Genomic DNA, 15,079 nt, shown 5'->3' on the forward strand with positions numbered 1-15,079 from the left:
CAACAGAAAAACTACTGAAATATTCAGTGTATAGCCATATAACCACATGAAATCGATGAGATGGTAGATTGACCAAAGATTTTTCACTTGCAAATGCCTTCATTTTTCTTGCATATTTAACGAATGACCCCACCCGAAACCAATATCCTAGCTCTCACCAGCCTACTCGCATTACAAACGATTTGTTTAAGTGATCTTGGCTTATGGATTTGAATATTGTTTGTATTGCTCTTTGCATATTTCCGGTCATTGTTTTTGGTTTTATCCAGACAGAGAAAGAGACAGGAGCTCTTCATGGCGCAGATATGTCAAACGTGTGGGTTATTCATGTTTTTGTCACAGTTCCTGATCCGTACAGTTTTAAGGAAACCTGGTGAGTGTGTGCAAGAGGCAAACGTGCAGAAACACATAAAGCATGCTCGCTTGTGTGGGAGGTATGTAGGAGAGAGGAGAGGGAGAGAGAGAAGAGGAGTGATACTGTGAGAATAAGAAAGAGCGAAAAACAAAGTGAGCTCGACAGTAAAACTGGCAGAGAGACAGAGCAGAAAAAAAGGGCACGAGAGGAAAAGTTGTACAAAGTGTACTGCATATTAGCCATGTTGTTTTCAGCTGGCTTTACAGGGAAATTAGTTTTTAGCCTTCTTCTTCTAATGGCAGCTTGGTGCAGGGATACACATTGTGTGGCATTTTCCAAAGGAAACGACACTGCACGGATATTGTTTGGGGATATTATTAATAAAGGATTTGAAACCCTAATAGGAAATTCATAGATTCAGAGTTAAATGTAGCACCAGCACTGCTATATCTACACAAAGAGATTTTTTTAAATGATAAAATTTCATGCGAGCTTTTTAAAAATGAAAGTTTGTGTGTGACACAAATGTGCTCCCCTTTAATAGATTTACCCCAGATAAAGTTTATGCTCTATATTCAAATGTAGCATTTATTGTTTCACCACTGAATTCACCTTTGTTTTCACTAATATGTGCTTCTGCTGTTAGCTTTAGGATTATATGAAGTCAGTTCATGCTTAACTGGTAGGGGTTGGAATCTGAACAGAGCCATATATAGACACTGTTTGGCTGATCTTTTCACTGGTGGGCATCTCTCCAAGGTTAGAAGACACACACTGCAGGCGCTGCCAGCGTTGCCATAGCTTTACTTAACTTCTAACAAAAGGACACCTGCCATAGATTGGCATCAGCACCTTTTTTCTTTCTGTAAGATTTCAGTTGAGCTCTGTGGAATAAAAAATTAAGCCAGCAGTGACTTCGGGTGACAGTCAGTCGTTTGCTTCCCTTTAAACATCCACATTAGAGTAGTTTAAACCTAAACAGATCTTGATAGACTTGCATGTAAGTGAAAACTAACTACTTTGGTTAAATAGCGTTAAACTGAAATTGTGTGCATCAGTAAGAATCATGGCATCGATTTAGACACCGTTTCAAATGATCCTAATGATCGATTTAATGAAAATATGAACTTGATATTACAACAGCTATAGAAAAGTACAACCCTGCTATTTTGGTCAGGGTAAAAGTTAAATATTTACATTGTTTATTAATCATTAAACATTTGGAATGTTCCTGCTTCTAAAAGTTAACATTTTCAGCCATCTTTGATATCGAAACAAAATAAAAAAAAATACTGTTTGGTTGCTTGGAGTGTAATTTCACTCTTTTGTTTTTCTTTTCTTAAATGGAAAGCAGCTTCATTGTTAGTGGCAGGCCTAAAAACATTTACCAGTCCACAACTTTAAATTGCCGGTTATTCTGAGAGTAAGATGGCAGATAAACTATGGAGCATGTTGCCGTGTTTACTGTTACTGTGAAGTTTCAAAGTTTGGCCTTTTTTTGTTTTTCACAGCTGTATTTAAATGTGCAAAATTACCTTTGACACACACAAATGTTTTCATTTTTTTCCCCATTTTTTAATAAAATATGAGCTTCAGTTTTGTTAAAGCTGTAGAGAACACTCCAGCCTCAGCTTCTGTAAAGCCTGATGTAAGACACTAAAGTTAAGTGGAGCAGAAGCTACAGTGGAACGGAAGTGGGGCAGGACTTATGAAAGTCACACTTTAAATGATGCAGACACTGTGTTGTCACTCATGGTGCGTATTTACTCTCTGTAAAGCTCTGACTGCATCATATTTTTTTACCACGGTCCTCAATTGCTGAAAAGGAGTAGCAATTAAATAAACAGATCAATTATGTAAATAAACATGTCTTTTTGAATGAAGACTACGCCCATGCTGTTGTATCTGTAAACTGTTAAACACACACACAGATACAGCTACACACACACACATTTACATGCACTGATGCTATAATCGACACACCCTCTGTACACACTGCTCTGCTAATTCTTCTGGCTCATACTAGCTGTACATACTTTTCATGCAACACTGTGCACTCTTTTTTTTCTTCACAAGCCTACCTTAAATTAACTTTAACTTGATGCTTTAAAGTGCTGTCACACTCTGACCCAAACATACATTTTTCCCATGCCTGGTTAATCCAACCTTGAATCTAAACTCACTCCCAGTACCAAAAAACAAAAACCCTAAACTTTTGTTTTTATGTGTTGGACTGCACTGAAAGAAAATTCATTTCTGTGTCCACAACTGTAACTCAATTTGATTGGCACGCACACATACTAAGCCACACACACACACACACACACACACACACACACACACACACAGTGTTTGTACTGCAGTGGAAAATCTTCACTACCACGGCGGCAAGTTTCCTAGCAACCCTGTGACGTCAAACCGAGTTTCCCTCTCACAGCTGTACAGTGTGTGTGTGTGTGTGTGTGTGTTTGGCAGAGACTGTAAGTTTGGTGTGTGCTGCAGAATGCCTGCTTGGTTAAGTCTGAGAGGGGAAACACCGGTCAATTCTTTATTTGGAGCTTTTTGTGCGAGTGAAAGAGCATGCATGTGCAGAGTTGATTTGCTTCAGGCGTAGGGGAGAGGTCAGACTCCTCTTACCGATGCTGACATTTGGGCTCAGAGCGTGATCGTCAGCTTTGGATACCAGCACACTGGGGAACCCCTGCTGGTTGTGACACATGATTAGAAAAGGGATGTAGAGCACACCTCATAAAGGAGTACTTGTAGACTGGATACTTGCATACAAACCATGTTTTCATAAGCAAACTGAGAACCCCCCTCCCAAAAGAAAAAAAAACATTTTGAGGTGTATCGCAGTGAAGCCTAGATCTAGAGTCAGATATGCTTTTTAATGTTCCATACTGACCTCAATTTGGAAATAAGTCTCCTTATCTGACTGCAGCATTCAGTTACAACACAGCTGAACACCATCAAGCCTTTCTTTTTTCTTTTAGGTGTCCCTTTTTCTCGCCTTTGTCTCACTGTCAGTTTTGCAAAGCTGTTGTTCCACTGGCCAGCCTCAGTTGCTAAGATATTTATCATGCTCTCTCCAAGCATGTTGTTTTGCCTGCATCACACTCTGTGCAGTTTAATTTTGTGAGTGTGATTGTGGTGTGTGTGTGTGTCTGTGTGTGCCTCTAAAGTTTGCAGACTCAGACAGCTAGAGTGTTTGTATCTGCAGGGGACCTTGTGGTGAGCGATATCAGGCTTGTTATTTCCTCAGTGCCTCTCCGTTGAAAACATCAGCATGCATCAGTGTTTCCCCTGCTTCTTCACGTTACACATTTGTAACCCAGAGTCACCCTTTGCCCCCAAGGCTTTTTTTAAAATCATTCTCCACCCTTCTTTCTGTAGTCCCTTCATGCAAATGAGTGATATCTGGTTGCCTTATATAACCTTGGGCCTCCTGATCGAGACAAAAATATCAAATTTCCACGTCATCTATGCGTATGGTTTGCGACTACAATCGTTTTAATACTGTGTGTAATAATTTTCCAGCTGTAGAATCTACAGGAGTCACTCGCCTAATGCAAATTTTGCACAAGAGCATATCTGCACGCATGTGCTGAAGAACGTGATGCACATTTTGTAGGCATGATAATCAAGAGGCCAATAAAACGTCCGTGCTCTTTCTGGTGTTTACAGAGGGCAAGGCCATTTTTTTCTGTCTCTTTTTGTTTGTAGTCAGCGGCGGATGTGGAAAATACTGTCGCTGAGGCAAGCGGCAACCCCCCCACTTCCTGTCTGCAAGAAGTTCCTTCGCTTACCATTTCCCCTCTCTCTCTCTCTCTCTCTGTCTCTCTCTTTCTGTCTCTCTCAATGGAAACTTCACTAGTTCTCCCTCTCTCCCCTTGTCATCCAGCTGGTCTGGTGACAGGAGATAGGAGAGTGAGCGAGAGTGTTGACTCTCAGGGAGGTTTTTGAGCAGAGAGGGCAGCATTTGGCAAGCAGCACGCATCTTCATTTTCCTTATTTTTTTTAAAATGCAAACTTAAAACAAATTAAGTGCAAACATAAGTACTTTTTCAAACAGCCAGAGGCAGGCATGGGAACACTTGGGAACTTGTAGCAAACCCATAGGTTCTGTTTAATAACACGGGTGTGACAGTGGTTTATTGCACCTCATGCTTTGGTGTAATACATAGCCAAATTTAGCATCTATAGCTAAATTCATTATTTAACATCAACAAACAGCTTATAAAACATGAGTGGAGATTTGGGTGGAATGTAGTAGGAGATGTTTTCTTTGTACCGGTAATCTTTAATCATTTTAAGAACGCAATTAAGCTGTTGTGATGACTCAAGAGATCAGCTCAAGTTTCCCCTTACAGCTCCTGGTTTTATTTAAATTTGGGCAGGAGCTTTGCCTTTATGGTCGTGTATGTCCACAGAATCCATCATTTCCAGCCTTCCCATCGACAGTTACTTTGCCGAGCCAGCCGTGCAATGCATCCTGGTTAAGCGGCAAAGCGTTCAATCGCTGTAGTCCCCATTCCCACAAAGTTAAGATCTCTGGAAACTGCCGAGCAGCATTTGAACTGGCTGATGTTCATTTAAAGCAAAGAGCTGCAGCTGTTTAAAACTCATTTTGCTGAAGTATTTTCATAAAATAGGAGAGCAGACGGCTCACGCAAGGCATTCATCCAATCAGGCTGAAGAAGACAGAGAGTACTTGATAATTATCTTACCCAACAAGCATCCAGTTCTCAGTAGCATAGCATAGCATCTTTATTTATAACGCACTTTACATCCAACAATGTTGACCAAAGTGCTACAAATATAAAACAGAGAGAAAACAGTTTAAATTACATATAAAATATCTTAAAATTAAAAATAATATAATTAATAAGAAAACAACAGTAATGGGTGATCCTCCCCATGAAAACACATGCCTGTGAATGCTTATGTTTAGACAGCGAATTTGAAATGTAGGAAGGGAGAGCAAAGGGGAGCAACATGCAGTAACATGTTGCACGGGGATGGTCATCAACATCTACTGACTGCAGTCATGGTGCCAGAACCTTCAAGACAGTTCAGGATGGAGGTTGGTGGTTTGATCTTTGGCTGTTCCAATCTGCATGCTAAAGTGTCGTTGGGCCGAGTTGCTCCGCTTTGCATTCATCGACGTGTGAATGTTACATAGAAAGCACTTAGACGTAGATAAAAGCGTGAGTGTGAGTGAGACATGCTGTATAAGTGCTTTGATTGTTTGAGTAGAAAAAAGCTATATAAGTGCCAGTGCATACTTAAGTAAAGCCATTTTATTAACCAATAGTGATAATTAAACCATACTAAATATATTATGTCAAACGCAGGTTGCAGTTAGTGCCTTTCCTGGAGGATTATGCATTTCTTCCAGTAGATATCTGGTGACTGGCAATTTGCATATAAGCATGAAACAATGTGTGGAAAACCACACACATACAAAACAGAACAAAAAAACAGAGACACCGACACTACCAGATGAATGCTTCATGTATTAATAGATCACATACAGTCATCAGAGGAGTTTCAAAGTCTGTCAAAAGTGGTCGTCATAGTGTTTAAACAATGAAGCTGTTAAGTAGGTAGGACAGTTTGCAGGCTAAGCCGGGTTTGCTATAAAGGGACGACAGTGTAAATAAGTGCTGTAGCAATTAGGAAGATACAAATTAATCAACTGTGTAAGTTAGGGATGTCAAACTCATTTACGGGCCACATACAGCTCACTTTCATCTTAAGTGGGCCGAACTAGTGAAACTTCCCTTCTTATCAGAAGTTTAACTGCACATTTAATTAAATTTAAATTTAATTCACTCATTAATTTAATTAAACTGCATGGTTTTACAACATGATAGAGAATTGATTCTTTTGGATAAAAGTGTAAACTTACAGAAAAGGTTCAGGTAGCTCATTGCCCAGACTGTCCTGTAATTATAAAGCAGAAAGTTCTAGTTCATTCACAAAAATTGTTCTATTTTTGTTTATTTATTTATTTTACAGTGGACACATTTTAAAAAACAGACATTTCTGTAGTAGATAGTGGATAACGGGAACTTTTTTGCCATTTAATTGTTAATTTATTACTTTGGTGTGATATAAATGGCTGTGGGGGAGGTCTTTATTAGCAGGAAAGCTGTAAAATTCATGAAAATACGGTTGACAGTCTATACCATTCTGGCTTCTGTGCCTTATGTTTGACACCCCTGGTGTAAATGAAAAAATGATAAAGAAAAAGACAAACATTTGGGAGGTTAATCTGTATCTGTTGTGTTTTAATTGGTTGTAATTTTTATTGTTTTACTGTCAGTGAGACAGTTTGACTATTTCAGGAAACAGTTAACTTATTAATTAAAAATATAATAGTTTTGTAAAGTAACTCTTTTTTTATAGCTTATAAAAAGTGATATTCATCTGCCAGCTGGTAAATTATTGTTTCAGAAGATAATCACAGACAGCGAACGTCCTGATTTATTTACATGCTTGTGTCTTCTTTTTACTAGCCATGTAAAATTCAAATGTGATACTCTGCTGCACCCAATAGTGCTGAGTTACAGGATGAAGGTGCATTGCAGTAGCTTCAGCAGCTCGGCGCACAGTGTGTGGGAGCTGCTGTTTAGGATGTTTCCTTTAGTTTATTTTAGCCCTTGTTGCAGCTTCTGTCACAATCTTTCTTTGTGTCATCCTCAAGACAAGCGTAGAGGTTTACGCAATGACGCGTTCAGACACATGTAACAACTAAAAGCAGAGAAACACCAACGCGCAGGTTTATTTTGTATTTCCACGAAACCTCTCCGCATTTCCAGGACTTTGCCCTCGGACTCTCTTCCAATCACGCACACTCTGTCTGTGCCTTTGCAACCTTTGTGGGTATTTGCATGTCCAGATTATGTTTGTCCTCTGTTTTGCCAAACAAATGATCTACAAGTGTTTATCCCCACACACACACACAGACTCAGACATATATGTGTACATCTTGTGGGGGCACGAGTAGAACGAGGAGTATGCAAGCCTGAGGTGCTCGGTTCTTCGGCACAGAGAGCTCAGGTTTGGGCGTGTTGCGGGAGAGCCGGACGGATAATCGTTCTCGAGGGTTTTTCCAGCTGAGTGGCACATGATTGGTCATGATGTGGTCTACATGGCTGTATTCGGTATGGAGTGTTATTGTGTCAGTTGGAGCCATCTGTATTATTGCCATCATTCACCGCCGCCACAAACGGCAGCAGGTACTCTCACCTATACAGCCTCTTTTTGAGTCAAGGCTTTCTGCAGAATGCTCTCATAGCTGGACTTAGTCCATGTTTTGTGATGCTTGACAGCTCTACTCCACTTTTAAACTTTATTGTGCAATAATATACCTGCACTATCACTGTGATAGCTGCAGGCTGAAGTTCGTTTTTAGTCTTACAGACCTCCCTTCTCCCTCTCCTCTCCTCTGATGAAATTTAAATGTCTGTAGCTCGTAAATCTGCACACAGTAACCATGTCTGTTATTACTCACAGTTGAGTTGCTCCAGACTTTCTCCTTCTCGCTCGCTCTCTCTTGCCCTCTACAGCACAAAGCTGTCAGTGGGCAACGTGTTGGAAAGATGTCACGGAGAAAAATGCAGATCTTTGCTACTTACTGAGCTGGAGCCCAACACCGCAGCTCCCTCGCTAACTGGCTAAAAGTGGTGTGGGAAAAAAGGAGATGGGGACTATCATTCTGTTTGGCGTTTGCTGGTGGTCTACAAAGTGCAGGCCACCAAGTTTGTTCCTGATTATTAATGTTCTTTTACCCATTTTTCTGAAGTTGACAGTCTAGTCATACTTACATATCCTGACACATGGAGAGTTCTGTTCGATGTCACCTTTAGTCTGCTTTGAATCATACTGAGGCTTTTCCATTTTTCTTTAAATTGCACAGAAAACTGAGTCACAACACACTCGTTTTTTTTCGACCAGTAAACCGGTTCGGTTTGCTTCTAAAATGGCTAAACCTCGCTACTAAACTTTCTGCTGCAAAAAGTCTCATCGTGCCGATGATGACTCAAGCCTTGCTGCTCTCTTCAGAGTCATTTCGGCTGACCTACACACATGTGAATGTGTGAGAGTTGTACTTTTAGTGGGAGTGAAGTTATTTCTTTTTCTTGATCCTCCACTGGTGCAGAGCAAAAACCCCTCATGTGACTCGTCGCTACCTCGGACAGTAAGGCCGGGAGAGAGGGAGAAAGTGTGTGCGCTTGAAATTGTGTGTGTCCGTGCATCTAACCATAGATAGTCATGCTATCAGCTGATGAATTTTCATCGGGTCGAGATTATGTGACATGGGGTTATATATCTCCTTCTATGGTCTTCTTCTCTCTTATCTTACCCTTCTCCCTACTTCTCTCGCCTTTCTCTTCTTCTCCTCTCCAGTTATTTGTTGACACAAGATTATTTCCCCCCCTTCCCAGACCAGTGTGAACTCTCTTGTGTGAGAGAGGACACATCTTTAACAGTGGAACGTTTTCAATTTTTTTTGTGTTATTGCTTAAAACTAAGCATCTTATCGGAGAAGGTTATTTATTTGAGAATAGGCTGTTTCTACTGCGTTTGAAAAGATGCCATAAAAACCTTTGGATTTTTTTTGCCGCGTCTCTCTGTTACCCTCTCAGTGTGGTACAGCCAAGCATTGTTCAAACCCACAGAACAAGACGTGGAATTTTTCCATCTGATGTAATGCTGCAAGCATAAAAGACTGTACTCAGCCAGAGTTTGTCATTTCAGTGAGGTGCAACAGGCTGCAAGTTTAGCACATCTACTTGAGTATAAGAGGACAAGAAATGAAGAGTATTTTAGTCGAATCCATGCTCAAATGGGTTTGAGAGGTTTAGTTAAGAGTGCCGTTTAAAGTGACAATAACCTGTGGTTCATTTACTCTTAAAGTATTTTTTGTAATTTCCCTTGTTTGGCCTAAACGCTGCTCTTTGACATGTTTCTACATGGCTACTTCTGTTGAAATATGAATATAGCTGTTGAAAGGAAGGCATTTTTTAATCACAAAGGTCAAGAGCTAGAGAAAGGAACGATGGATATGAATCAGATCAGAGAAAACATTTATGTTGAGAAAGCTTTGTGTGTGGGTGTGCATGTGTGTGTGTGTCAGAGACAGAAGGCCTCATTTTGTGAATGAGTGTGTGTGTGTGTGTGTGTGTGTTTCTATGTATGGCAGGAGTCCCGCAGTTCAATGTGTCCTTGCCAAGGACAGGGAGAGCCTTTGGAGAAGCACTGTGTGTGTGTGTGTGTGTGTGTGTGCGCGTGTGTGTGTGTGTGTGTTACTAGGGGAAACCCCGGCCCGATCCTCCAGAGTTTAGATAAAATGTTCTAAAACACTGCAGTAAAAAAAAAAAAAAAAAAAAAAAAAAAATGACAGCGAGTGTGGGAGAACCAAGCAGCTCCCCAGGGTCGGGGATACCCGCCTGTGTGTGTGTGTGTGCGCGTGTGGTATGTGTGCACATATGTGTGATTTAAAGTCTTGTTTTTCTCACGGTCATTAAACACTGGATCACCCGAAAGGTTCAGATGAGAACTTGCAGTACAGTCCCTCCGAGACTGAAGTAGACTGAAGTTGATGTTTTACAAAAGTTGCATAAGCAGAAGAGTAAATATTAATATTGCACTCACTCATTTTACAAACAGTGGAGTTCGGTTTAAACGGGTTGAGGTCGGAGAGCCTTGAGCTAGTGATCATGAATAGCTTAATTAAAATAAAGAACTTAGGCAGGCAGCTTTATGGTACACGAGTCATTTGTGGCAGAGCTTATGGCTGAATTCCTCCTGAATGTGACAGCAACACATCCAAGTGAGTAATAACCAACAATGTACATGTTTGTGTTTGCAGCACAAGTCTTGGAAGAAGATTAAAAACATGGTCCACTGGTCGCCGTTTGTCATGTCCTTCAAGAAGAAATATCCGTGGATTCAACTGGCAGGGCACGCAGGTAGGACACACACACACACACACACACACACACACACACACACACACAGAGGTTTCTCTGAATAAATACAGAGCTAAAACAGCAAACTCATCAGGGGCTTGTCCATTTAAGCGTATGAAATCAGCACTTCTAGAATACAACTTTCATCAGGCATACTATTTGTTTCTATTCGGAGATTGCAGTGTAACAACCGCAATCAGAGTACTGTAGAAATTTTTTTATAAAATTTGGCTTCATATCGTTTTAATTTTGGGGATTTTCTTTCACACGCTGTCATACGTACAGGGTTGTTGGTGGTCAGCTGGCCAGAGGATTTTTTGTCTCTGTGGTGGGCTCAGACGCAGTTTTTCTTAGAAAATATGTAGACAGGCAGGTCTGTCTTTGTTGGAGCCAGCTCTTTGTGGTCAGGGCCCTCAGGGGACAAGTCTGTGGGAATACTTGGGAATAGAGATCGTGCACAACGTGCCATTCCTAAAACTAGGCTAGTGGAGGGGAAAACGTGGGCACGCAATAAACATCTGAAGGGTAAAATGGTAACAAAATACATGTAGCTGGCTATATTTTTGCTGATTGAGTTACAAAAATATGCCAGCCTAAAACTGACATTTGGCAAAATCATTACCACAACAGTAGGAAACAGCATTCTCATTCTCAGGCTTTCCCATCTCAGTTTTTTCTCATTAAAGGTTAAAGATTTTGATTTGGTAATTTATAAAAATTTGGTCTGGGTTGTCTGGGTTTCCTATTGCTCTTGCATCCCTGTAAACTGCAGCTTTTTTTTTCTTTGCTATTTGACAGAAGAGGCAACTTCACAAAGCCAATAATTGTTTTCTCCTCCAGTGTGAGTGGGACTTGATTGCACTCTGTTTCTACTGGAAACATCTGTAAACATCTTTTTTGAACTGCTGTCTTGCCCATTCACTTGTAAAAAGAGTCACAGCTTCTACTCTTACTTACTCCCGATGACCTACAGCAAGTTACTCAGGACCTTTTCTGCACATTTACAGTGAATTTCTGTCTTTTCACAGGGAGTTTCAAGGCGGGAGCAAATGGACGCATATTAAAAGTAAGCAACCATTTAGCAGCCCCTTAAGCAGCTCTGTGTCACTGCGCAGAAATCTGCTTAAAATCCACTCTGACTTTAAAAATCTTCATACTGAATGATCTGCAGTTGAGAGCATAAAACGCTGATTTCTTAATGGTATCTTTTAGAAACACTGTGAATGTGAGCAGCGCTGCTTGTCCCTCCTGATGAAGGACGTGCTTCGCCCCTACGTCCCTGGTTACCATGGAGACGTAGAGAAAGACGGCCAGAAATACAACCAGATGGAGGATCTGCTGGCGGAGTTTGACTACCCATGTGTGATGGACTGTAAGATGGGAGTAAGGTGAGAGAACACATTAATGCATGGTGACACAGTCATCCTTACACAACACGGCGACTGAGAGGATAAAGCGATGAATTATATTTCATGTACATAAGTAACTGTGATGGCTTTAACTCTGTGGCCAGTTTGTGGGGGTTGTTTGAACCTTATATATGTATCCATCCGAAACAGTTTAGAGATACAGTTATAAATGGTTAATGTTGTAGCAGGTTATTATAACCTTTATGCTTACAAAATAACAACTGTATTAGGTTGTAAAACCATCAGAAATATCTGTAATGCTCCCTTTTTGCACACAAAGCCTGATCAGTTGTTTTAATTTGACTGTTTCTCTTCCTTTTTTATTCCCAATAGATTTGGCTAACCATGGCTGTTTTTTTATATAAATGAGATCAATTAAAGAGCTCCTCCGTCTTCACAAAAAGGGCTAACGTGTCAATGATTCTTGCACATTTCAAGTGTTTATAACTCTTGGAAAGTGAAATTAGAGATAAGGCTGATGAAAAATAAGACATCAGCTGTAAATTTTGCAGCAAATATCTGTGAGGAAAACTCCTTCCAAACAGCTGTGTCATGCTATTTGGAAAGAGACCATCATCCTCCTCTCTTTTTTTTGCCGCCTACCTCTCATATCTCTCACCTACCTATCTCCTCCTCTTCGTTTCACCACTCATCACCTGTGTGGTGTTTTTTTTTTTGTGCTTCAGGACCTACCTTGAGGAAGAGCTGACCAAAGCTCGCAAGAAACCCTCTCCAAGACCTGACATGTATCAGAAAATGATTGAAGTCGATCCTGCTGCGCCTACAATTGAGGAAAATGACAAGAAGGCAGTGACCAAACCCAGATACATGCAGTGGAGAGAGACTATTAGCTCAACAGCAACCCTGGGATTTAGGATAGAAGGGGTCAAGGTAATACTGTGTGTGCATATGTGTGTGTGTGTGTGTGTGTGTGTGTGTGTGTGTGTGTGTGAGAGAGATTGGATGGGGGGCTTCCTTCCCTCTTTTCTTCCAGTTCTCTGTGTGTTTCTATTTTAGGATCTTGTGTGCGTCTATCTCCCAGGGTCATGATCTAACTTCCTGTTTGACCAGAAACTTCCTCTCAAGTATATGTTTGTGCATGAATGCCTTTGTTGCACATACGGCCTGTCTGTGACAGCTGTATAGGCCTCGGCATCTGGAAGTGACATTGTATGAGCTCAGACACACACACCCGCGCACACTAACACACACACACACCCGACACAAATCTTTGTCTCCTTGAGGGATGTGGCTATATAAGGACATTCACAGCCTCCCGGTGGTCTGTTACCATGAGACTAAGGGTTATCCCCCAGAAACAGAAATGTGTGTGTGTGTGTGTGTGTGTGTGTGTGTGTGTGTGTGTGTGTGTGTGTGTGTGCTAGAAGTACTGCATGTGACTGCACTTCACAGTCTCTCTTTGCAAATGGAAATGTGTCCATGTCAACTTGTCTCTATTAAATATGTGAAAATGGGATAATTAGGTATAATGTATGTGTGCGTGTGTGTATGTGTGTGTGTGTGTGTGTGTGTGTGTGTGTGTGTGGGTTCTGTGCTCAAACTTGAACAGTAAAGGGAAAAGTAGTTTTGTCTCTAAATAGTATCTTGTTGCCTGGCAGCAAGCAAAATAAGAAAAAGCTAATTTATTCCTAACTTAACAAACTGGTTGATCTACTTCTACAGACTTTACTACTCTTGCTGCAGTAGCTGTACTGCTGCTACTACACCTACAACGCAATTATATCTACTATCACTGCCAAATATGGCACGATTTTACTTGTGCTGTTACACCTACGACTGCGTCCACATTGCTGTTATTAGAGTAAATTCAGGATGCTTTGCTTTCCTACTTTGAATATTTTCCCCTTGTGCATTGAGCCTACATACTTGTTCTGAGCTGAAACTATAACACTGCTGTATCCTAGCCTTAAAGGGGTGGCCCTTATTACATATTAGTGTACATTTAAATCATACACAGTTCTTATCATGCTGTGATACAGCAGTGCAGAATGAGACCTAGTCTATAAACAAATGCAAAAAGGGCAAATATCAGTATAAACCATCATCTTTGGAACAAAATCTGAACAAAAATGTTTGATGTGTGCGTTTCTCCTTTGCGGCTCTTGGTTCATGTGCAGAATTCTTAAACTGGCAGTCAGAACTGCGGCTTGTATGTGACTACATAAAGCTAAAGGGTGTAACAGCTGACACAATTATTTAATCGGTCGACCAACAGAAAATTAGTCCGTGGCAGTTTTTTAGATGTCATTTTTTTTAGCTTGCAACAAACCACATCGCCACCTACCACTCCCCCCAGCGCTGCTGCCCCCAAAAAAGACTATTTTTAAATAGAAGCTTGTGTTTTAGCCTATGACTTTCAAAACTTTCAAAAACCCGCAACTGGCAGTTAAAAAGCAACTTAAATGGAAAGAGCACAAATTATCTAAGTAGTTGGTTTACCCATCAGGTTTCATATGCAGTGACATAAAAGTACATACTGAAAGTGAAGCTTACCCTCAAAAAATATTCACACACAAAATGCTGACTTTAAGTAACTAGATTACATGTAAATTTTCCATGTAACTTTGTTACATCGGTACAGTGTAAAATCAAATCAATTAAAATCAAATTAATTTTACTTAATTGGTATACATTGAATTTACACTTTGATTTTATATATTTTTGTGACTTTTATTCAAAATTGTTGCTTTTAGTTTCATGAGAGCAAACTGGATGACTGTTACAGGTCATTTTTCACATCTTCATGAGAGTGTGTGGATTTAGAAGAATTGTTAAATTAACTGAAACATTATTTGTTGCTGTATTGTTTGTCAAACAGCTCCAGAAATGACGCTAAGAGGGTTTTTCTCCAAAGAGTCAAAAGACATTTTGCTACTTTAAGGTTAAGCCTCTGTAAATATCCCACTGCTTCCTTTCCTCCACAGATTGTTTGCTCTGCTTTTCTTGTCCATCCTTTCCTCTGTCCCCCCCTTTCATCCCTTTCTTTCATCTCCTGTGCGCCTTTCTTCCCTTCAGTACGTGTAGAAGTTCAGTATTGGATAGAAAAGTCAGCTTAAACAGTTTATGCTGTATTTTCCCAAAAAGTTATTGTCATATGCTATTAATGCTAATAAAACTGATGTCGAACTTTCTCATTAAGCCAGCTTTCATGCTAACTCTCTCCTCTGCAGAAGGAGGACGGGACGGTGAACAGAGATTTTAAGAAGACAAAGACGAGAGAACAAGTTACCGCGGCCTTCCACGACTTTGTAAAAGGAAACAAGGATATACTGGTGAGTGTGTCTGGTTTACTGAATGTGCGTCAGTGGCCTTGA

At 40.5% G+C, this 15,079-nt stretch overlaps 1 protein-coding gene across 1 annotated transcript in view; it reads left to right on the top strand.

Annotated features, from left to right (window-relative positions):
• Positions 1-15,079, top strand: part of itpkb (inositol-trisphosphate 3-kinase B) — a 29,327-nt gene that overhangs the window by 10,421 nt on the left and 3,827 nt on the right. The window contains exons 6-10 of the mRNA XM_003440772.5: positions 10,236-10,335; positions 11,364-11,401; positions 11,548-11,723; positions 12,431-12,635; positions 14,936-15,037. Of these exons, the coding sequence (XP_003440820.1) occupies positions 10,236-10,335; positions 11,364-11,401; positions 11,548-11,723; positions 12,431-12,635; positions 14,936-15,037 (621 nt within the window). The remainder of the gene's footprint in view (positions 1-10,235; positions 10,336-11,363; positions 11,402-11,547; positions 11,724-12,430; positions 12,636-14,935; positions 15,038-15,079) is intronic.

This window comes from Oreochromis niloticus, linkage group LG15 (assembly GCF_001858045.2).
Source record: "Oreochromis niloticus isolate F11D_XX linkage group LG15, O_niloticus_UMD_NMBU, whole genome shotgun sequence".
In the NCBI taxonomy this organism is placed as follows: domain Eukaryota; kingdom Metazoa; phylum Chordata; class Actinopteri; order Cichliformes; family Cichlidae; genus Oreochromis; species Oreochromis niloticus.